This window comes from Lepeophtheirus salmonis, chromosome 4 (assembly GCF_016086655.4).
Source record: "Lepeophtheirus salmonis chromosome 4, UVic_Lsal_1.4, whole genome shotgun sequence".
NCBI classification, from domain to species: domain Eukaryota; kingdom Metazoa; phylum Arthropoda; class Copepoda; order Siphonostomatoida; family Caligidae; genus Lepeophtheirus; species Lepeophtheirus salmonis.
Window position 1 is genome coordinate 10,226,134 of NC_052134.2, and position 22,479 is coordinate 10,248,612.

The 22,479-nt window shown below is 33.3% G+C and overlaps 1 protein-coding gene and 2 long non-coding RNA genes across 3 annotated transcripts; 1 reads left to right on the top strand and 2 right to left on the bottom strand.

The window, feature by feature from the left end:
• The first annotated feature begins 5,552 nt into the window (after positions 1-5,552).
• LOC139905121 (uncharacterized) lies at positions 5,553-8,842 on the top strand. Its single transcript, XR_011779615.1, has 2 exons — positions 5,553-5,885; positions 5,943-8,842. It is a non-coding gene; the product is annotated as an uncharacterized lncRNA (long non-coding RNA).
• On the bottom strand, positions 7,605-21,668 carry LOC121116565 (ubiquitin-conjugating enzyme E2 R2). The gene is made up of 5 exons (XM_040710829.2): positions 20,948-21,668; positions 18,478-18,564; positions 13,619-13,716; positions 13,413-13,547; positions 7,605-9,447 (listed from the first exon to the last, which is right to left on the bottom strand). The coding sequence occupies exons 1-5, from the start codon at positions 21,131-21,133 to the stop codon at positions 9,201-9,203; spliced, it is 753 nt and encodes a 250-aa protein (XP_040566763.1). The 5' UTR covers positions 21,134-21,668; the 3' UTR covers positions 7,605-9,200.
• LOC121116566 (uncharacterized) lies at positions 10,106-11,097 on the bottom strand. Its single transcript, XR_005863907.2, has 2 exons — positions 10,271-11,097; positions 10,106-10,179 (listed from the first exon to the last, which is right to left on the bottom strand). It is a non-coding gene; the product is annotated as an uncharacterized lncRNA (long non-coding RNA).
• Positions 21,669-22,479: the final 811 nt, after the last annotated feature.

Here is a 22,479-nt window from a genome sequence, read left to right on the forward strand (position 1 = left end):
TTTTGGTATTTACTACATTTTTTCTGAATGGAGAAACATGTACAAGGAGAGAGAGAGTGAGCGCGAATGGATATGCATCTTACGAGGATAAGCCGGATTGCTTTCATTTCCTTGCTTACCACTATGCTAAGGCTGGCTAAATATATGTCAATTAAAACTTTTAACCGTGACACCTATTTATAAATAATATTATACACATTTGTTCATGTTTGTTTGCTTTGAGGTTTGTTGAGCCTTTGTATGAAATACAAGGCAGGATTAACAATTTTTTATTTTCTTCATATTATTTATAAAAGTAATAGGTTTCAGATTACACATGGTTAAAAAATCGTTGACAGAGTTGGAAATGGGTGGTATATTACATATAACGATACTTGTATCATGTAGGTCTGTGGTAACTGAAAATGGTACATCATTGTTTTTAGGTGATTGGGGTATTTTATAGGCATTACGTGCTCTTTGTCATTACGAAAAGTTATTTTAAATGCCCATCAAAATATTCATTGACATTGCAGCTGCTATTAATATTACAGAAGAAATGAAGGTAGTTCAACAAGTAAAGCTGATGGACGACATAAAATTTTTAAGATAGAGGACATTTGGGGGGCGGTAGCTTGATTTTTGCATTTTATTTTTTAGGTAAAAATTGCATTAAAATAAAATAAAAATTGGAAAAATTAAATTATTTCCAAAAACATCTCAAAAATCCATAGTTACTCTCAAAAAAAAATTTTTGGAAAAAACCTTTCTTACCCATGTACTTGCATACTGTAGTTGTAATCCATAACATCGTGGCTAACAAGGATGTTTAAACTTCTCCCTGAAATCACTGCTGCCCAGCTGCAAATTGAGTGTTCCCAATTGGAACTTGGGGATCTACTGAAGAGCTCCAGCTACGTAAGCTTGAGCTCGTGTCTCTTATCCACTACAACATAGAGTCCTGTAGATGTGATCCAAACACCTACGACTTCGCTACAGAATCTTCTACTCCCCTTCTCCCCACCACAGATGCTCAGACAGGAACAAATCTCTTAGGTGTCTCTCAACCTCCTTCTTTCGACATGACTGTCCCTCGTAGAGACCATCACTGGTCGTCCTTGAGTGACGAATTCAAAACATATCTATCTCTGCGGCGAACTTCTTCCAGATCGAAAGAAGGCGTTGCTTCTAAACTGTGCCGGCCCTCCCGTTCAACGTTGGCATAAAACCCTCACTATTCAGCCTTTGGAGAATGAGAACAGCTACTTTGCCCTACTCCTTGTGATGCAAGAAGCCTTTTTCCTGTTGAATCCTTACCCTATGAAAGGTTTTGTCTGACCGAAACGAAGCAAGAGGTTTGTGAACCGATAGATGATTATCTCAAGCGTCTACGAGGCTAGGAACATTTTTGTAAAATACTGTGTTCCTCACGTGATAAGTCCTACGAAGATGAAGTAATTGTAGGAACAATTTTCAAGAATACTACATCTTCGAAACTGCGCCGGACAGCTTTCGAGAAGAAAAATATATAATTGGATGAGATAATCAAACTTGGACGTGCCCTCGAGTCTGCAGAGGTACATTCCTGGTAATGGTTTCAGATAAACCTGTCTTTTTCGGAATATAACGATTCGAAGGGCATCCGGCGTATCAAAAAGTACACCTCGTCTGGTGGTCGTGCTTGTAGGCCTCATCCATCCAAAAAAAAAAAAAAGTATGCAAGTTCTGTGCTACTACTCATATCTTCCAGAAAATAATCTACACTGCTGTTGAGAAAATTTGCTCCAAGTGTTTACTAATTGATCACTTTGCTTCATATTGCAAGTCAGGAGTTCGCAACGTCATTAACTGTGACTCCTCGCTATATTCTAAAGATAACTCTTCTCAAAGAGCGTTTGCTTCCCTCCTGATTAACAAAAAGCATATTACCTTTCTCCTTGACTTTGGTGCAAAAATGCATATTCTCCTGAAATATATGTGCATCCCTTCTCAAATTATTAGCCCTACTTGACTCATTACTGTATTTGGTGTTGGCAAAGTCAAATCCTATGTCGCTGTATCAATCCCTGTCTCTCTGAAAGGATCGAAGACGATACTAATGGAATTCCTGAGCAAAGACGTGCATCAAGAGATTCTTGGCTCGCAAGCATGCCTCGACCTTGCCTTGGTTTCTTTTCAGTCTCCGAGCTTCCTCTGTAATTATGTTTCTCTCCAAGGAAAATATCTTGAATCAGTTAAGAGCTAATTTTCGTTAATCTTGAAGGATGATTTCTCGCACATCTCGGCTCTCCCTAAACTTTCTGTGCACATCAAAGAAAATACTACTCCTCGATACATTAGGGCTCGATCTGTCTCTCTCGCTTTCCGTGAGAAAGTTATCCAAGAGTTGAATAATATGATTGACCGTTGTACTTTGGAAAAAGCTAGTTCATCTGAATGGGATTCACCCATTTTTACCGTGCTGGTGCAATATGAGATTTTATACAGACTCTATCTCCTGTTATAAATAAACAACTTTATCCCCTCCCTCGCTCTGAGAAACTGTTTGCTAGTCCTAATGGTGCCCCGTATCTTCTCAATGCCCGATTTCCGCCATTGCTATGTGGAATATGAGCTGCAACCTCGATCCAGAGAACAACTGACAATCAACACTTTGCTAGGTCTTTGTGATATAATGTCTTAACTTACAGACTGGCAGCTGCTCCTGCTATTGTCCAGGCTACACAGAAGAAGCTCCTGGAGGGATCCCTTATGTAAAAGTTTACATAGTCTACCTACTTATTTACTCTGAATCTGTGGACGAACACCTAGTAACTCTTAAGCTCGTGTATCAACGTATTCGCAAAGCTGGAGCACGCCTTAATGGAAAAAAAAGTATTTTTACCATTCTCAAACACACATACTTAGGGTTCAAAGTATCATAGCACGGTCGTACGCTAGACTCGTCCACTCCTTGAATTCCCTACTCCAACTTCTCCTTCAGAAGTCAAGTCCTTCTTAGCTATTGTAATCTTGTATGACCATTTTTGTAAAAATCTCTCCTCTTTGGTATCTCCACATTCCGAGCTGTCCAAGTTAAACACTGAATTAAAATGGCATGATGAAGAAATTTAGAACTTCTCTTCAATCAAGAAAACTATCGCCGAAGCGCCATGTCGAACTCATTATGATCCCTCTCTGTCTCTTATTCTCTCTACAGACGCTTCTCCACTGGGTCTAGGTGCACTAATATCCCAAATGGATAATTTAAATGAACTGGGGTAAAATTTGCCTCTCGTAAGCTTACTAAAGCCGAGCCAAATTACTCACAAATCTACAGAGAAGCTACTTCTATCATATATGGACTATCTAAGTTTGACCACTACCTGTTAGGTCGCGAGTTCCTTATTAAAACTTATCATAAACCGCTTTAGTTCATACTTAACACTGATAAAGAACTTGCAGCCGTTATTTGCGCAAGACTGACTCAGTTTGCCATTAAGTTGGCCTCCTTTAACTATAAGATTCTCTATGTTGAGGGCTCCTCTCTATCACAAGCTGATGCATTTTCTCACGGTCTGATCGATAATCCTCCTTCCCGTGAAGATCCACGACTGCTTCCATGTGCAATGTCATCTCACCGGCAAATACTCATCTCCCTGACCTACTGAGTTCTACTTAACAAGATGACGAACTCTCTTCAGTTATAAAAGCTGCCAAATCTGGAAAATGTGCTGAGATCAGAGCGAAAGTGTTCCAAAGCAAGCAACATTTATTTTCTATAAAATAGATTCTCCTTTTCTGTGGAATTCGCACGGTAATCCCTTCCGCTCTTCGAAAGAAATTCCTGGAAGGACAGCACCATAAACACCGTGGTACTTTTAAAATGAAGACCATCGCTCATTGTAATTTATGGTGGCCCAACATCGATTTTGACATCCTCAATTATGTCAACCCCTGTACCATCTGCCACAGACCAATGCATCCTCTCCTCCTTCTCAATTTATCCCTTTTGCTCCTGTGGACACCTGGGAATGAGTCCACATCGACTACGAGAAGAAAAATAAGATAAAAAAATCCAGAATATAAATCTTGAGAGCGCTCCCGTTCCTACTCAGTGGGTAATTTTGTGAACACACTCTCGCTCCTGCTCTTTTTTAAAAGCAATAAGTGCGCTCCTGCGCAATTAAAAATGAGCGGCGCTCCTTTTTCGCTCATATAAGATTATTTGGATTTAACAACTACTTATAATTGCAATTAATTTCATAAAATTTGTTTATATCATTTAACCCAAAAAATGAAGATAAATAAAAGTTAAAGATCTAAAATCATATTTAAGAAAAAATCCAGAAAATGATTCATGCAATATTTTAACTATTAAATATTTGATAAGTTGACAAATATTTATGAATAACAATTATTAAATTGATAGAATTCACATTGCCATGTGCAAATGAGACATTATTCATTTCTATGAATAGGGTAATGGTTCCCACACAGTGTGATTTGAGGGAAGTTCAAGTGTGACAACAATTCATTACTTGCAATATCTTATAATAATCCAAATACGTGTTTTAATTAGATTAACTAGATTGCCGGTAAAATCATAAAACTGAACTACATTTATAAGGGATTACTTAGTTAGAAGAACGTACATAGATTGCTAATAAATAAATAGGTATTTAAATGTTTAACTCTTCTTGATAAAAAGTACAGGAATAGATTGTTTTTAAAAACTAATTATACGTCATTAATACTGAAAGTAAATAAAAGGCGATAATACATAACACCATCCCAACTCAATTTCTCACGCAAGGACAACATTGATTAATGTGGCCTTTTACTAGGCATTGCGGGATTCGAACTGACCACATAACGCTTCCAATCTGTCTTTCTATGGTCCCATCAATCCCTTTAGGGTGGCGAACTGTGTACTACCTACACCAAACGGCCATTTTCATTTCGACTTTTTCCTATCGTTGTGAAGAAAAAAGGGAAGGAGAAAAAGAAGGCAGGTAAACATCCAGCCGTGTGCAGATTCAGGGTGCGAACAACAATTTTGCAGGTGTTGTACCACAGGCGAGCTGTGCCGAAGCAAAAACAACTTCATCCAATGATCCACGTGGACTTTCTCCCATTCATTCGCTGGCGAGAAGGGAGTTAATTGTGATGCCGCACAGGAGGACTCTCCTGGCATCCGCGACATGCCAATACGAAATCTTCAATATATTCAATATCCAAGTTGGGCCACCAAATCACACTTCGAGCAGTAGACTTCATTCTTATCACGCCTCGATGCGTCAAATGCAAATCTTCAATAAATTTCTTTTTCGAGGGAAGGGGGACAATGAGGTGGACACCCAAAAAAAAACCAAGTAATTCTTGAGGAACAAACTGTAAAGCGGACAAGATGGACGATTCAGAAGAGCATGAGCTCGAGATAGCTCTCAGCAAAAATTCGAGTGATTTTATCACTCTTCTGAAATGGCGAGCGCGCTCCCACTCTCGCGCAAGGAGAGAGTGAAGAGAATAAAAAAGATACCTAGGACCTAAAGGCACGATCCATCGTTCCTTAGGACCATTAAATGAAAAAAAAAAAGATCATATCGATATAATAATTAATAACAAAAAAGACTGAAGGTGGTTGGGAGACTGATTTGGAAACCTGTACTACGACTGAGACTTATAAAATTAATTAGAATAAATATATTAGTCCCAGCTAAGAACCGATCCAAGACGCCGGGGGAGTAATATTGTGCAAACTCACTTAGCTTTTATTATCCTCTATACGCAGTTATAGGTCGGGGAAGACCTCAAACACTCTCCAGATTCTTCAACAGGCAGAATTGTGGAGTAGTGGGATTTGGCGAGGTAGCAGAAGATCAGCGATATGTCCCCTCCACCAGACTCTCTGCTTCAGTGATTATGTTAGACCTGGTTGCATCCAACGGAAAGAACATTAATCACGTTGTAGTTCCCTTTAGGGTACAGGCTAATGTGTATATCAAAATTCTGGACACCAAAGTTCTCCCACAGATCCAATACATCGTTGGCGATTCTCCCTCTGTGTTTCAACAAGATGGAGCACCTGCCACACAGCAAGGAAAACTCAAGAGTGGCTCCAGGGCGACATGCATTTCTGGGCAAATGACTTCTGGGTACCACAGAGCTCAGACCTCACACCCCTAGGCGCACGTAGAGTCTAAGGCCTGTAGGAGATGCCACACAGTACCTTCACCCCAAAAGATATCCGTTAAAAAGTCTGGGTCTCTCTGAGCTCCAGTGCTTGTAGCAGCTTCCACCACCGGCTGGAGCTCACTATCAATTTTGAGGGCGGATAAATTGACGAAAACATGCTCTTTAAGTTTCAATTGATAGTAAACAAACTAATTTCCTAATTCACACAGGATTCCGCCATGGAGTTTAATACTTTGTGTGTCAAAATGGGTAAATAATACCGGTTGCCCCGGTATACTAAGATACTATTCATCCTAAAGAGATTCTTTTGGACAATGGATGGATTTTTAGCATTGACAGGGCCTTAGACTTTTATAAATTACCTAAAGGGAAGGGCCTTTACATTGGAAAACTTAATATGTCATTGAGGAAGTGCTAAGAGACAACTATAACTATTTTTGACGAATTTGTGATCTTATTTTTTTCTTCTTTTCTGACACTTATTGCTAATTAATTATATATTAAATTAAATTCAATAGTTATACAATGTAAGCATCGTGTCATTTTTTTTTCTTGGTCTTTATTAGCCATTCATATATATTTTCAAATTATAGCAGACAAAAAAGACAGAAATACAAACAAAACGAAATACGTAAAGGATAAAACACAATATGTTATTGCTTAATCTTCTTGTACATATGTTTTTAAATGAGCGCTTGAAATGAAAAATTGGTCATATTTCCGAAACAGTCTTAAAATATCACTATATACAAATACAAAAAAATGAATAAATTAGCATATATACTGTGTACGAAATCAAAATCCGAACAAGCATGGAGATTAAGGAGTGGAGTTACAAGTCTGAAATTTCTATCGAGTTTTAATGAAGAAAATTCTGGATTAACTTTTTCAATGTTTGTTTAGAAGTAAAATTAAGGAACAAACAAACTATATCAAGTGGATTTTGTCTGTCTTTAGAATCTGATTGGAGGCTGTTGAGGCAGCTAATGGGAATTATATCGAATAATTTATAACTTAATTATATAATTAATAAAAAAATGTAACTTCAAGTTTCTATCTCTTATTGTTCTTGAGATATATGATCAAATATTGTGGTACTAATATTTGGATTCAAAAATAAGTCGTTTTCCTTATCACTCCCTTCTCTAGTTGAAATCTGATGGCGGGTCTTTTCTTGTACTGAGATCAAGTCTTTGCTCACAGGTCCAAATCCTTGAATACTTTCATAGAGCTAATATCAAATCCATAATTATAATATAAGGTCTATAGGGTTGAGGGTTTTCTTGAGTTCACTTTTTATTAGCAAGCATAAAGTCTCTTATAACAGAGCAGACCATGCCTTGAACAGTTTGGTAGATTGGAGGGGGGAACTATATTTTAAAGCTTTCAAAAGTTACAATATGATAGGCATTGAATAATTACTACATCATTTGAATAACAATCAAAGATAGAAAAAAAATATGAGACAGATTTATTAACTAATATGTATGTTATAATTACGATATATTATAATAATAATTATTTATATATGAGCGTGGACATGTGTGTATGTCTATAGTTTTTTAACTAATTCTTTACAAATGATAATATGTATATTGAATAATGAAAATAATATTGAGATAATTGCCCCAAAATAATAAAGTAAAATGATATAATATAAAATGATAATAATTAATGATTCAAGTTATACTCCTCATTCGACGACATGAAACGAAGTACAAGTGTAATTTAAGCAGGGGCGTCCGCAGGATTATATTTTTTTGGAGGGGGGAAGGTGCTTGGATTTTTGATTTTTTTTAAATTAAAAAAATCCAAAGCTACTCACAAAAAATTTCAAATATGAAATTTTTTAGATAAAAGTTAGAATTTTATCTTTGCTATTCACAGAAAATTAAATACTTAGGAACAAAATTTCAAAAATTATTTTTTTTATAGAAAAAAATTTCAAATTTTCATTTTATACAAAAAAAAATTCAAAAATCCACAGCTATTGACAGAAAATTAAATTTTATACAAAAAAATTTCAGAAATTAAATTTAGAAAAAATTCAATTTTTAGTAAAAAAAAATCAAAAATCCATAGCTATTGACAGAAAATTAAATTTTTTGGAGATTTGTTTAAAAAAATCTAGTTATTTAAACAAAAATTAATTTTTTTTTGCAAGAGAATCTCAATAATCCATAGTTGTTGACAGAAAATTAAATTTGTTGGGAAATAGTGCCAAAAATGAAATTATTTCCCAATTTCTGCATAACTTTTTTTTCGTTCTGACCAAAAGAAATTCTAGTAAAAAACAAAAATTCATTAAATTGTGGTTACAGCCCAACCCCTGCAGGTGCCCCTGTTAAGTAATATCTTTATTTATCCCTCATGGTTGATGGATATGAATATGAATAGATGAAACTACACACAACTATAAGGCAACAAAAATTTTACTATTTTTTTAAATATATATTTCACTTCTTACAATAGGTATATGAAAGGATATTTAGTTTATATTTATTTTAAAGAGGAGTAACTGAATATCTCTACATAGGTACAGTTTGAAGCAAATTGGGAAGTGAGAAATAATAATATAATAAAGAGAGAAAAATAAATATAACACAATTTTGGCTAATAGAAGAGTTTATACGTGAATGATTGGACTCTGTGACTAAATTCCCCCATTTAAAAAATCAGAGTAAAACAAATTACAAATGGTTTATCTAAATAACAGTAAAGTATTTGATGTAATTGCTTCTAAATATTTGCTCCTGCTTTTTTTAATGTTTTTACTTTACATTGTCAAATCTATTTTCTCCTTCGCAATCCTACTAGTACTCATATATGAATCCATGGATTTTCAAGAAGGGTCTTGTTCGTGTTGGGGTGTTGGTGGTTGATGAATGAGGATGAATCGAAATAGAATTGTACACAAATGTACATATATATAATATACAACATACAACTTCTAGCTAGTTTCGTCTGGTATGTATATATATATACATATTATATACAGGCTTGAATTTGATAATTATTTAGAAAAATTATATCTTTAGCAAATATTAAGACTCTGCATTTCCACTATCATCTGAGCCGGCCTCATCCTCTTCGTCGCTACCATCTTCGTCATAATCTTCGTACTCGTCATCGTCGTCTATATAGCAGTCCTCATCGTCATATAAATCGTCTATATCAACATTATCAGGATTAGAGGGCCGAGGTTTTGGTTTCAAACAGTACTCTTCCATAGTTGTTGGAACAACTACTCCGTCCTTCTCCGCTTCCGCTCGCGAAGCTTGAACTTGTTTCCTATATCATTGAAAATTAGTTTAAGTATATATATATAATAAGAAAATGGTGAACATCAGGGCTAGTGTTGTGTCTGTCTTTATTATGGACGGAAGACTTTAGTCCGGTCCAGTCCTAAAAACTTATATGACACCACATAAACTTATCAGGTCCGTCAAAGTCAGAAACGGAAAATTTGACGATAAAAACGTGTGGGGGGAGGGAAGAAATGTTGTTACTTTAAAAAAATTTCATTTAATCTTTACTGAAAATGCGCCTTTTCTATAAATATATCGTGTACAAGTTGTAAATTATATAAGCAAATAGTACAAGTTACAACCAAAAAATGAGATGTCTAATTGCAAATGAAGAGTTTGCATTACTTGGGATACGGATAATGCAATAGTTGAATATTCCATGGATAGTTTATATATATTACGGATGTACTTTATGATTCATTTCCATGAAAATTACTAAAATATAAATATTCTGCAGTCCATTGTTAACTTTAAAATGCCCACAATTATATTACTCATAAATGCATAATAATAACCATGTAGTTTTAATAGATTAAAATCAAATAATAGCATTGAGTAATAATTGGGTATTAGAATTATCAATGTTGTAATTAAATAAGACATTTTAAAACGAAGAAAGTGCAATAAGTGTTACTAGCAAACCTGTCCTAGGGAGAATTGCTTGTGGAAGAAGTCCCTGGAGAAAATTGCCAGTGGAGAAAACTTTTTGTTTCAACTTTATGATGAATAATAACACATTATAAATTCATAAAATATAGATATTTGTTCAAACAAAATTATAATTATTAAATTTTTATTTTATTTACCATTTACTCACAGGATTAGATAAATTATTTCCAACAGAAATCAGTTTAATAGTCTAATATTAACAAAAAGAAAAACACAAAAGTAATTTAAAATTTAGAGTACTTATAACAAAATTCAAGAAAAACCAATTGACTATTGACATAAAAATAATGTAATTTGCATGTAACGTAGCATCCATAAGACAAAAAAAGAATAGTTAAATGGTGTAAAAACACAGAAAAAAATGTGGATTTCAATTACAATCCGAGGGCTTAAACTATTTTTTGGTATTAAAGGGTTCCTTGGATGTATTGGATTGATTGGCGGTGGTTTTTAAGGATCAAGGGGTACCCCCAAATACCCTGCGTAATCCAAGGGATTTGAACTATTTTTTAGTATTAGAGAGGTTCTTTGGGTTATAGGATGAATTGGCGATGGTTTTTAGTAATACCACAACCTGTCCAATCCGAGGGTGGAGGATATTCAGCCATATTTCAGGAGACCCTAAGCTATTTATTCTCCCCTCCTTACCATTCCTCTTGATCCATTTAATAGAAGACTGAATTGAATTTAAAAAATTGCAAGGCATTTGTATTGAAATAATATTACTTGAAGTTATTGCCTTGGGAGATGGAACAATCAAATATGTTACCTAAGTTGTTATAAATAATATTAAGCGAATTTTATGCGAATGTTATGATTCATCATGAAGTTTGAACAAAATACGGACAATTCTCCTTATTAGCAATTTTCTCCCGGGCAATCTCCCACCCTCAATTTTCTCCACACGGCAATAAGTACAATTTATTAATAAGAGTTGTAACTTGTACAAAACATATATATATATATATATGTATATACATATTGTCAAGTACATACATGGCACTTAAACTTAAGTTCTATAATTTAATATTTAAGTATTTATAAAGTAAGAGTACTAATACTTGGTTTAGAAAGTTAAGTACTTTTAACAGAAAATTATGGAAAATAATTCACATATTTTGTTTGAAAATGTTTGAGAGCAATCAGTATTTTTATCAAATGTAATATTATGCACTTGTAACAGTTAAGTTTTGGGTAGACTAAGGCTAAGAATTTTATGGGACCTCCAAGAGGTCATGCTATGCCTCCAAAAGAAGGATGCAGAAGTACACCTACTTGAGTTATTCATCATTTAGGTATATGTTTGATTTTGAGACTTTAGATAAAGCAATTCAAATACTTTCAAATTTGGGCCCTTACTTCTTTTCTGATAACTTTTTCTAACTACTCACAGAAGCTTACATAATTGGGCAATTTTAATTAAAAGTAAACCTATATTTAATATTTTGAATATGGTTATAAATCACAATTTTTATCTAATGAACCTATACATTTCCGTTCTACCCTGCTATTTTAGAAACATACCTCAAAACTTTACCAATAAGTATCTGATCACACTCAATCTCCCCACTTCTAAAACATGTGTTATTTCCGGTTCCTCATCATCTTTCTGTTCTGTTGATAGCCGAAACTCGAAATACTACGTAAAAGGGATGGAGGGGATGGGGGAGGGACTATTGACTAATCTATAGCTACGCTTTTCATAAAATATGACATTAATACAGTAGACTTATGTCTACTAATTGTTGACATAGGGAGGCCCTAAAATCCGTCCCCTTACCAGATTTATACCCCCCCCCCAAAGAGGGAACTCCGAATTCTGGAAATGACTAGGGGATCTTCCTTTGGGGGTTGATTACCTTATGACAGGGCTGCAAGTGCATAGATTTCCTCCCCTCCCCCGGTTATCATCATATACAAAACAGGTAGCCTAAAATGATCTGACTGGAATTTAATATTGAGCTTGTATACTAGGGTGGGTTTCCCCCCTAAGTTTTTAGAATTTCGATTACTGCTAGTTCAGAAAAGAAAATAAGCTATGCCAAATTTATTTTCCTACGATGTCATCTTACAGTAGCACAACTATTTACAAGTTTGAAAGGACACAAAATTTATTTACTTCGTCAAATGTTAAAATAAATCATTAACCCTTATTTTACATAAATAAATTATGAAACATTATTCTAACCTGTAAAAAATATTAATAAAGTTATTTCCCCTAAAGTTACACTACGGAGCAAAAAGTGTATCTTCTATGTGATATCGATAATTATCATTCAGGGAGTTGTATTATTTTGTCACAATTTGGCTCTACTCTCTGTCCCTATATTTAAAAACAAATATATGAGGTGTGTTCAAACAATAAGGTGTCTCTTCAAATTTCGTGGTTAACGATTTGATTTTTTTATGTTAGTACATTCAAAGAGAAGTGTTTTGTGTGTTCGGCAATTTTTTGCTATTGAAAAACATTGATCAAAGAATTTGCATGAAATTTTGTCTAAAAAATGAAATTAAGTGTTTCAAAACACATTGACAGTGGCATACAGTGAAATTGTTCTGAGTAAACAATACCAAATGTTTACAAGTGGTACTAACTCTTCCAAGATGACCGGGAAGATGCAAATGAAGCACGTCAACAACAAATAAAACGTTGAAGCAGTGATCAAAATTGTTTTTGAAAATAGTCGAATGACTATCAGATTAACTGAGGATTTTGAAATATCGGTAGGCTCTTGCCATGAAATTTTTTCTAATGTTTTGACCATGAGATGAGTGTCAGAGAAGTAAGTTCCAAAACTGCTTAGTTTTGTCAAAAAGAATCGTCGCATGAGCATCGCTAATGAGCGGTTGACAGACGCCAATGATGATCCTGATTTGCTCAAAAGGATAAAAAATGGTGACGAATCTTGGGTATATGGTTATGATATCAAAACCAAAGCCCAATGGTCTAAATGGACCTATGAAAGGACGAATAACAAAAATCACCGAACACACAAAATACTTCTAACCATTATGTATGTCTCTCACAAACAAACATAACATTTTATACAGCTTTAAACAATAAATATATATTATTTTTCGAATGAACTAACATAAAAAAATTTACCATACCTAATTGTATACGTTGCTTGTGAAATATAAAAAGTAACCTTACTTTTTGAACAAGCCTAGTAAGTAAACAACACTCATACTCTATTGCAAATGTATTGCTTCTGGGGTATGATATAAAATAGCAAACTGTGGGGAATTTCACGAGTCCATTATGCATGTAATATGTACCTAATGATATTTTCGTATTCTTTGTCCTTCCCTTTGGACTCTTTCCACCTTCGAAACATTACTGAAGCGTCTACATTGGCCGGACTATAGGTATTGGGTTCATTAAGTAAACTCACGACGGATAGCAATATAGTTCTAAAAGACAGAGGGTAAAAATCATATATTGAACATATCTTAGTAACACATCAAATAACAAGATTACATACCTGACATTTTGAGTAGGATTCCACCTCTCACAAGGAAGTTCGCCACTTTGAGGATCATCTACGGGCGGATGAAGTATTGAAATACATAGATCTCCGTTCTATAAGTGACAATGATTCACAAATTAGTAAGTAATCATCTCTAATAAACACACATATACGCACAAAAAAAAATCAAAAAATCTCAGTGCATTATTATTAAATGAGATTTACTAAAAGATCCAAATAAAGTTTCTACGTGAATAAAAAATTGAAAAGCAAAATACTTTGGTTATCCAAACAGAATAATTGAAGTAATGCGATAATTGCCTTCTCACATTGTATATTTTGTAATCTTTTAAAATATAATAAAAATTTGTAAAGATAGAAAGTGAATGCCAACTTTTTGTACATGAAACATATTTTCTTCAAACAAAATATCTTCTTGACATTGGCTAATAAAAATGTTGTACATGTATAAGTTTATTAAAATAATGATTATTTATCCAACTGTATTAATCATTGATTGCATCAATGCTTAAAGGAGGCATATATGTACTAAATTAGTAGTATGTATGTTAAAATACGCACAACTTTAAAAAAATTCTTTTAAAGTTAAAAATGCCAAATCAAAACAAAACGTTTATAACTTGGCTTATTCTGTGAATTTAGAAAATGTAGAAGTATGTAATATTTCTATAAAGTAAAATATTATTACATAAGACAATCTATCTTATAATACAACAATAAAAGGCGGCAAGAGAAAGATCGAATGTAAACATTTCGAGCGTTACAACTACCGGGGCGAGGTTAAAATCTGAACACTATGTTATTAGCAAATTTAGAGGTTTTAGAGACATAAATAAAGTTGGACTCGTTGAAAATTTCATTTATTTTTTGTATTTATCAAGAAAATGGGATCTGAACATAACAAGATCCGACCACTTCTTCATGCAGAAAATCAAATTTGGAGACTCACTTCCTCCCGTCGATTTGGGCTATCTTCCCAAATGATAAATTGGCCCTGCAAGAAGACACTGCTCTTGCCCACACTGACTAAGTTGCACAAATCTTGACGCCAACCCTATGGATACACAGTTTTTTTTTTGGGGGAGGGGCTTGGTTTTTGATTTTTTAAATGTAAAAATCCAAAAATTAGAAGAATAAAATTCTTCTTAAAAAAAAAAAAAAATTGAGAGAACAATTTAAAAAAAAATTATTTTCAAATATTAACAGAAAATGAATTTTGCGACTGGGTCGATATATCATAGGAATACATGGCGTGTAAAGCCTTCAGGCGGAGCTTTGAACCAATCGTGGACACTAGGGAGGCTACATCAAAGATTGAGGAAACCATACAGCGGGTCTCCAAATGTTTTTATACATGTTTAGTGGCTACGAAAACATATCTATTTAAAGTTAAAAAACTAAGAATTTATCAGATTTCAACGTCACACCCAGTAAGACTTGATGATGTAATGGTAGATAATATTGAATGTACTATGTTTATGAAGAATCCAAAAATGTTATAATTACTCTTTAAGGGGGTTCTTTCCCTCACAAGGTTTCATAATGACATTCAATAACCTTCACCGTACGTAACAAATCATTATTATAACTTATATCAACAATTCATTATGCTAAGAGTTTCCTTTCCTTTCAAAAGCGAGGTACATATTATAAAATGAAAAAGAGCGCTAAGTACTATAATTCATTTTTTTCATTTAAATGAGAGAAGAAAAAAATAAAAATATGTCCACTATATAAATAACACAATATGTGGCCCGTTAACACAAAATCCAAGTAATTTTTTTTTCAAAATGGAGTCTGAACTAGATATATTTGTATTCTTCGACGAATTACTATGGTCAAACTATTCTGATAAATCCTTTGTACCCCAGGATATATTCCTCCCCCCCCCCAATTAAAACATTGATTACGCCACTGCTTTTGGAAGTACTATAAATTGCACTACTTAAAGTCGCAAAAATGTATCGTCACAATCAATTTAAACTATAGTGAACATTCTTAGGTATCTCAAACTTGAATACAAAGGCTATAATATAAATAATATGTCAATAAAATTTTTGGGCTACATGTATTATATTTTGTAAAAAATAAAGCGAAATTTTTCCTTTTTGATTTTTGTTCAAAATTTATTTCATGTTAACGCACCAGATTTGTGCGTAATATAAATCGAACTATAAATGTCAATATTAAAATTAAAGCAGAGGAGGAAAAAACATGTTCTACCGAGTGGTCCATTAAACTTTGAATTTTAAACTTCAACAAGATATAATTTATTAATTAAAAATAGAATTTCAACAAAATTAATACTATAACTAGATGCGTGTTTGAGCTCTCTTAATCATTAATGTATCCACTCTCAGCGGCAACAATGGATTCCAGACGGCAGCGGAAGGCCCGATACCCGCTGCAGATGTAGTCAGTCCTCTGTCATAGCGTCCCAGTACTAGCTGACAGTGTCTTTGAGAGCCTCGGTGTTTGGATGACAGACACGGCAGGCCTTCCCTCAACATGCACCCAAAAGATGTAGTTGAGAGGGTTGGCATCTTAAGGGGACCAAAAGTGAAAAAAAAAAAGAGAGAGTCTTGTAACGGAGGAGATGGGTTTCTTTCATTGTTGATGTCAAAAGTGGCTCTTCACCCTCACAAGGCTCTTTCTACCCGCTTTTTTTATAGCTCTCTAGACAGTTTGGTGTGAACCTCCAATATTTCTTGCACAGCCCCTCATGGACTAGAGGGGATTGGTCTGGGCTGTTTCTTTAACTCATACGGATCTAGTTTGGCCTTTTTGACAGAAACTTTCTTTCTTTCCAACGTTTTGGACTTGCTGATGGCGTAGGTGGTTGCCTTGAAGACGCCTAGCTGCTTGGAGTATGCGAATGGAAATGAGTGGACCACGTTAAGTGTCATTTTCTCGACTTGTACGTAAACTAGAGAGCTCAGTTTTTTTTTGTAACTAATTGTTTATGATTTAATAAAACGAAATATGAATTAATTTCAAATTACTCAACCTTCATTAACTATTGAATTAGTAACAGTTCAGATTTCAATGGATCACCTGGTAGTTCAAAATAATTATATAGGTAAAATCAATTACAGAGACGGACAAGACACATTGCCACCCTCTACTTTTTTTCATGTAAATACAACAATCCTGTCTTGATAGAGAGATGTGTCTATCTTGTTTAAAAAAATATATATAGTAATCATACATCAATTAAAAAGCTTTAAACTAATTATTAAAGAATTTTATAATATGATGTCTGTCACAATGTATATTTTACATTTAAATATTTGTCAAATAATTAGAATATGGATTTAAGAGCATTCTAAGTACTTATCAAAAATATTAAAAAAATTCTTTGAAAAGGTACATAAAATTATAAAAGAAAACTAATTGACAAAATATTACCTACTTAAACGAACGTACATCACAAAAAAATAAAACACACCGTTAAAAATGTGTATCTAAATGTATATAATATGTCAATTTAAAAGTTGCAACCCAAAAAGAGATGAAGAGTAGTGTTTGTGATGAGGATAATTTTAGATTTGTTCACTGAAAATGACTAATTGATACGTACTCTGTGGGACACCATACATTAAGTTCAAATAACCACAGTTGTATCATTAATAAATGCACCATTTACATAGATGGAAATAAATTAATGATAACATCAATTAATAATTGGGAATTCAAATGATCAATGTTGTAGTTGAATAAAGTGTAGTAAAACGTAGAAGTTGTAACTTATACAGAAATCGCAACTCGTACACAACATATACAGATCAGAGCATTTTCAACTGTCGTCATAAATTGCATCATAATAGAAGGAGACGCCATTTCGAAGGGGTCAAAGCTAATATTTTCAAAATTTAAAATGGACATATTCCGATAAATCTTGATTAACTTCGTTGAATGGCTTGAAGAAAAGAAAAAGACATAAAATTTGCATGGAATACTCCTTGACGCCAATTATAAATTAAATCAATGTAATGCTAATATAATATGTACTAAATTTCCAAAAAAAATGGCTGGATTTGTACATTTTTTTTTAGTTTATTTCATCGAATAGGTACGAGTAAAATAGAATCATTAAACTTATTCTTTCCATTGTTAATTTGTATCTACAATATGGAAATAAGATTTTATAACATATTGTTAATACATTAGGGTTAGATATATACTAAAACTAGGCATTAGAGGGATATATTTTTGATAGACAGTAAGATGCAAGTCCTTTAAAGTCCATTTAACATCCAATGGTTGACTATTTCCCTCGGAAAACTCGAAACTCGGTTGTCTAGGCCATCAAAATGACCGACATCAAAAGTGCTGACGATATATAGCTTTGTAGCAAAATGGTTATTGCGTTATATTAGAAACATAGGCAACTATTTTTAGATTCAAAACGAGTAAAGTTGAACTTGAAGTTTTTCATTTCACTCACAAGTCAAAAATTACTAACCCTTTCATTTCTGAAAATTGATTGAGAAAACTAGAAAATGCAAACATACACAATGATGCAAATTCTACAAGGGAAATACACTTAAATGCGGCTTACGGAAGAATACATAATGTGAATGCAAGCTCTAAAAACTAGTTTGAAAGGGTTAACGGTTCATTTTTCTTTCTACCTCGCTAACATGAAATAATAATATGTACATATAAGAAATGCAACCAAAAGAAAAGAAGGTATAATAGCATCCAAAAAGGTAAGAAATATAACAATGACCTTAAGGTCTCAACAACACCTTCATAACCAAATAAAAACTTGTAAACTTTATGTAATATAATTCGTCGACATCGGAGATATTAGCAAACAATCCAAAAATATTAAATTGTGTATGTCTTACTTCATATACGTTAGGATGCCAGACTTTAGAGATGAAACGAACCGTGGGAGGAGAATATGGATAATCGGAAGGAAATTTGACGAGAGCCTGAAAAAGAAAACACATTATGGTTAAATTAACAATAATAATAATTTGTTATCATCAAGTGATGATTGACGACAAATGATCGATTATGAATTAAAATGTTTTTAAATATAATTATTTTCCAAAAACAATTCTTATTCCTTATTAACATGATTTAACGCCTTTAAATAAGGTAGTCGAGTGTGGAGTGATATTTTAGAGAATTACATACATACATATATAATTTCAAATATATATTGGCAAACCAATTATACCACTAGACCATATCATTAAAATATATTGTTGTATTAGTATGATTCAATGAAGCATATTCTCGTCTTTTGTATCAAATCATTCTTGAAAATCTAACATCAACTTCAGTGAATCATAATGTAATGATTAACAACAAAGACTCTCTTATAGCCCCGTTACTATTAAGAATATAAAAACAGAGACAACCTTGAATGCAAATTCAAGAAGAGAGGAATACGTAGAGAGCAAATAAATATAAAAAAAACCAACAAGAAGCAAAAAAAAAAAAAAAAAAAAGAGAACCTAACTGTGAATTGCTTAAAAGTAAATTTAGATAATTGATAAAGAGTTTGAAAGAAGGGTAAGGTATTATTATCGGTATATATAAATAATGTTCAACTATGCTAATGCGCCCCTGAGAGAGAATCCCTCTTCTCAATGGAATTCAAATTCAAGGACAGTACAGTTTATATACTTGAAATATTAGATGCAATTAGAAAAGGATATGAGACCTTCAACAAGAGAATTACTTTATACTTTTATAAATGTATCATAATCATATAACTAAGAAATAAAGTCAAACCTAACAAGAATTGAAGGAAAATAATATAATATAAATATCGTTTTGTTATTAAACACTAAAAAACATTAAGGGGTTTAAAAGTGGAGCACAACTACCTCCCTGAGTGATTTTCATGGTGTGGTTAGGAATGTCTTTGGTGGGATGAATACAGCATGGGAGTCATTTTTAAGGGGATGAAAGCTTTGTAAGTGAATTACTTCAAATTGTTCACAAGCCCATCCAAACAAAGGGAATTTGAAATACAGCAGTCAGGAATAAATATAACATTTTGCTAATTAGAAAAAAATCAATACTCATTGGATGGAAGAAGAGTGAGTTAGACCTTTTAAATCCTAAGATAACTTTACTTCATTTGACATATTACTCTATGTAGGCAATACGCATTGAGGGCCAAATGACTGTTTGAACATTATTACAGTGCAACTGACGAACATTTAAATTACAGCTCTCAGATGAAATGACATTAAATAAAGGCGGGAACCTCCTTCCATGCAGTACACTCATGCGGAAAAACATTGGACTTTATATTGAGAGATGGATCTTAATAGTAACTTTTCGTAATGAACGTCAATGCCACTTCTAAGATAGGAATTCATCACGTCAAATGATAAGGTTAAAAGAATTGAGAACGTTAGTTTACTTCTCTGCTCAAGAACAGGGCTGCCAGTCCTTGGGATTTACCTCAGATATTAGGTTTTACAGTATCATCTTGGGGTTTAGTTCAGACAAAAAATTGAATCTTAGGTTTTACGTAAATAATAAGCTAATAAAGAACCATAAATATGTTATTTTATAACAAAATATAATATATATAATATAATGCAGTCTCGCAATTTATATTACATACACATTTGGAACTTTTTCAAACATGTATGGCTTAAAATGTTTGAACTATAGTGAGGCTATGGCCACATTGCCGCCACACGTTTAAGACATTTAAGTATAAAACATTTGTAGATCTTGCTAAATCGATTCATGTAATATATAAAATTTATCATCGAGAGTTTAAATACTTGATAAATATGTACATATGTAGAAAAAAAAGAAGAAAATTGAAGTGAAATTTGATGAAATAAGAATTTAAAAAGAAACGTAATTTTCGGTGTTCTAGACTGCTTAGAATTGTAACTGAGGGAGAGTGAGGCAGTTGCTATATAATTCTTGAATAAAGCTAAGAAAATAACTCATTATATGAATATTCTTGTAGCCTTGGGGGATTTTATTGGATTTTGGGTGTTATTTATATAAAGAATAGCTACTACGTCTGGGATTTAGTTGAAAAGTTCACTGGAAGCCCTGCTCAAAACACAAATATATGATTGCAGTTGCTTTGTTTCTTGACTCAAGGATTACAAATGAGCAGCTCAAGACTGAGAGGTCTAATGAGTGGAGTTCTTGTAAGTAAGAAGGAAAAACAGGAGCAACAACGCCTCGTTACACACTCTTTCAATGACTTTCTTCGCCTCCTTCCTTCCTTCCTTCCTTCCTTTGTCAATAACAATAATGAAGAATTGTTTTCAGTTTTTGGGATCCCCTGAATCAATCGCCAGATGTTCCTTTGTTCATCATCACCTTAAAATATCCTCCTTGATAAAGCGTATCTGGAGGTCCGAAAAGAGCCACTTCCCATTCGAACAAGTTATTTTCGTCAGGTAATTTAGGTCTTATACCCTCTAGCGGATCTTCTTCGAGAGATTTGTATTCAAGGGCAAGGGCCCTGACAGCCGAACTCGACGCGGTTCCACTGGTTGTGGTCATTTGGGATGATGGAGAATGAATTTACTAGCCAGGAGAAGGAATGGAAATGTTGAAGTAGAAACAGAGGGAGAGAGTGAAAAAAGGCAGCCCAACTATACCCAACAACTAACTACTACTGACGACTGAGACACACACAGAAGAAGAAAGAAGTTGACGTCAGTTTAAAAAAAGGAAGAGACGCGCGCGCACAGTACACACAGTACCAGGAGTTGAACGACGTTTCCTTTTCTATATGAAAATATACTACTACAGCTAGATTCGAGCAGGGAGGGAGCTTATTGAATTTATTTTTCCTCTTCGTTTTTAATATCTGGCTACGTAGTCTAGTTAAAAGCGCGCTCCTTTACAGACAATCCTCATTCCTCTCCTGCAGTCTCCACCTTGCTCCGCCTCCTTCCTTGTCTCACTCACACACTCTCTGCACCTCCTTTTCCTTCTTCTAAGTTGTAACATACAACTTGTATGTAATGTGAAATGTTCTTAAATAATAATACCAAAGGAGATAGTCAGCTCACAATGGAACAAAGAAGACGACAAACCAATATTATAATTTTTTTATATTTAAATAGTAGAGAGTGGTTATTAAAATCTTTTGAAGAAGTAGAATTGCTTCTGTTAGCAATCAATAAAATGTCAAACGTCTTTAATATATCAAAGTACATTTTGTACTTTTAATTTGCATTCAATACGTCTTTCAAATTCTTGGAGTATGACACAAAGCACTAAAAGAAGCTATATTAAGAACTGTGTTTGATATATATATATAACATAAAGAAGAAGCCTTTACTTTATAATAGTATGATCGAAGAAATGTCCAGTAACAAATATATTATAGCAGACAAAGATCCTTTGTAGCCCCAAATGCTGTTATTTATTTTTACTGCGTTGTTCTAAGCTGAAGAACAAGTTGACAGACATTCATCTTGTTCGTATATTATAGGCTATAATTTATAATACTGAGCTTTGCATGGGGTCCTGACATAGTATTAATTTTAATATACTTGTTAAAATAATAAAAAAATTGTTCATAACTCTTTTTTATTTCAATCTTGGAGTACATATATACAGGATTATATGTATATCTATAAATTTAATATTTTGAAAAAAAAAATAAAAACCAAAGTTATTCACAAAAAATTAAATTTTTTTGAAAAAAAATTCAAAAATCCAAAAAAATTTACTAAAAAATTTAATTTTTTGGAATAAAAGCTCCAAAATCCAAAGCTATTCACAAGAAATTAAATTTTTTGGAAGAAAATTTCAAAAATCGACCACTATTTACAAAAAATTCTAGTAAAATACCTTAATTAGGGTTGGGTTTTTTTTTAGAAAAGTGATTCAATGAA

Coding starts and splice junctions, on each gene's coding strand:
- LOC121116565 (XM_040710829.2), bottom strand. CDS start 21,133: ATGACCACAACCAGTGGAACCGCGTCGAGTTCGGCTGTCAGGGCCCTT. Junction 13,717..18,477: donor GGCATCCTAACGTATATGAA/GTAAGACATACA, acceptor TGTCACTTATAG/AACGGAGATCTATGTATTTC. Junction 13,548..13,618: donor AATCCTACTCAAAATGTCAG/GTATGTAATCTT, acceptor TCTGTCTTTTAG/AACTATATTGCTATCCGTCG.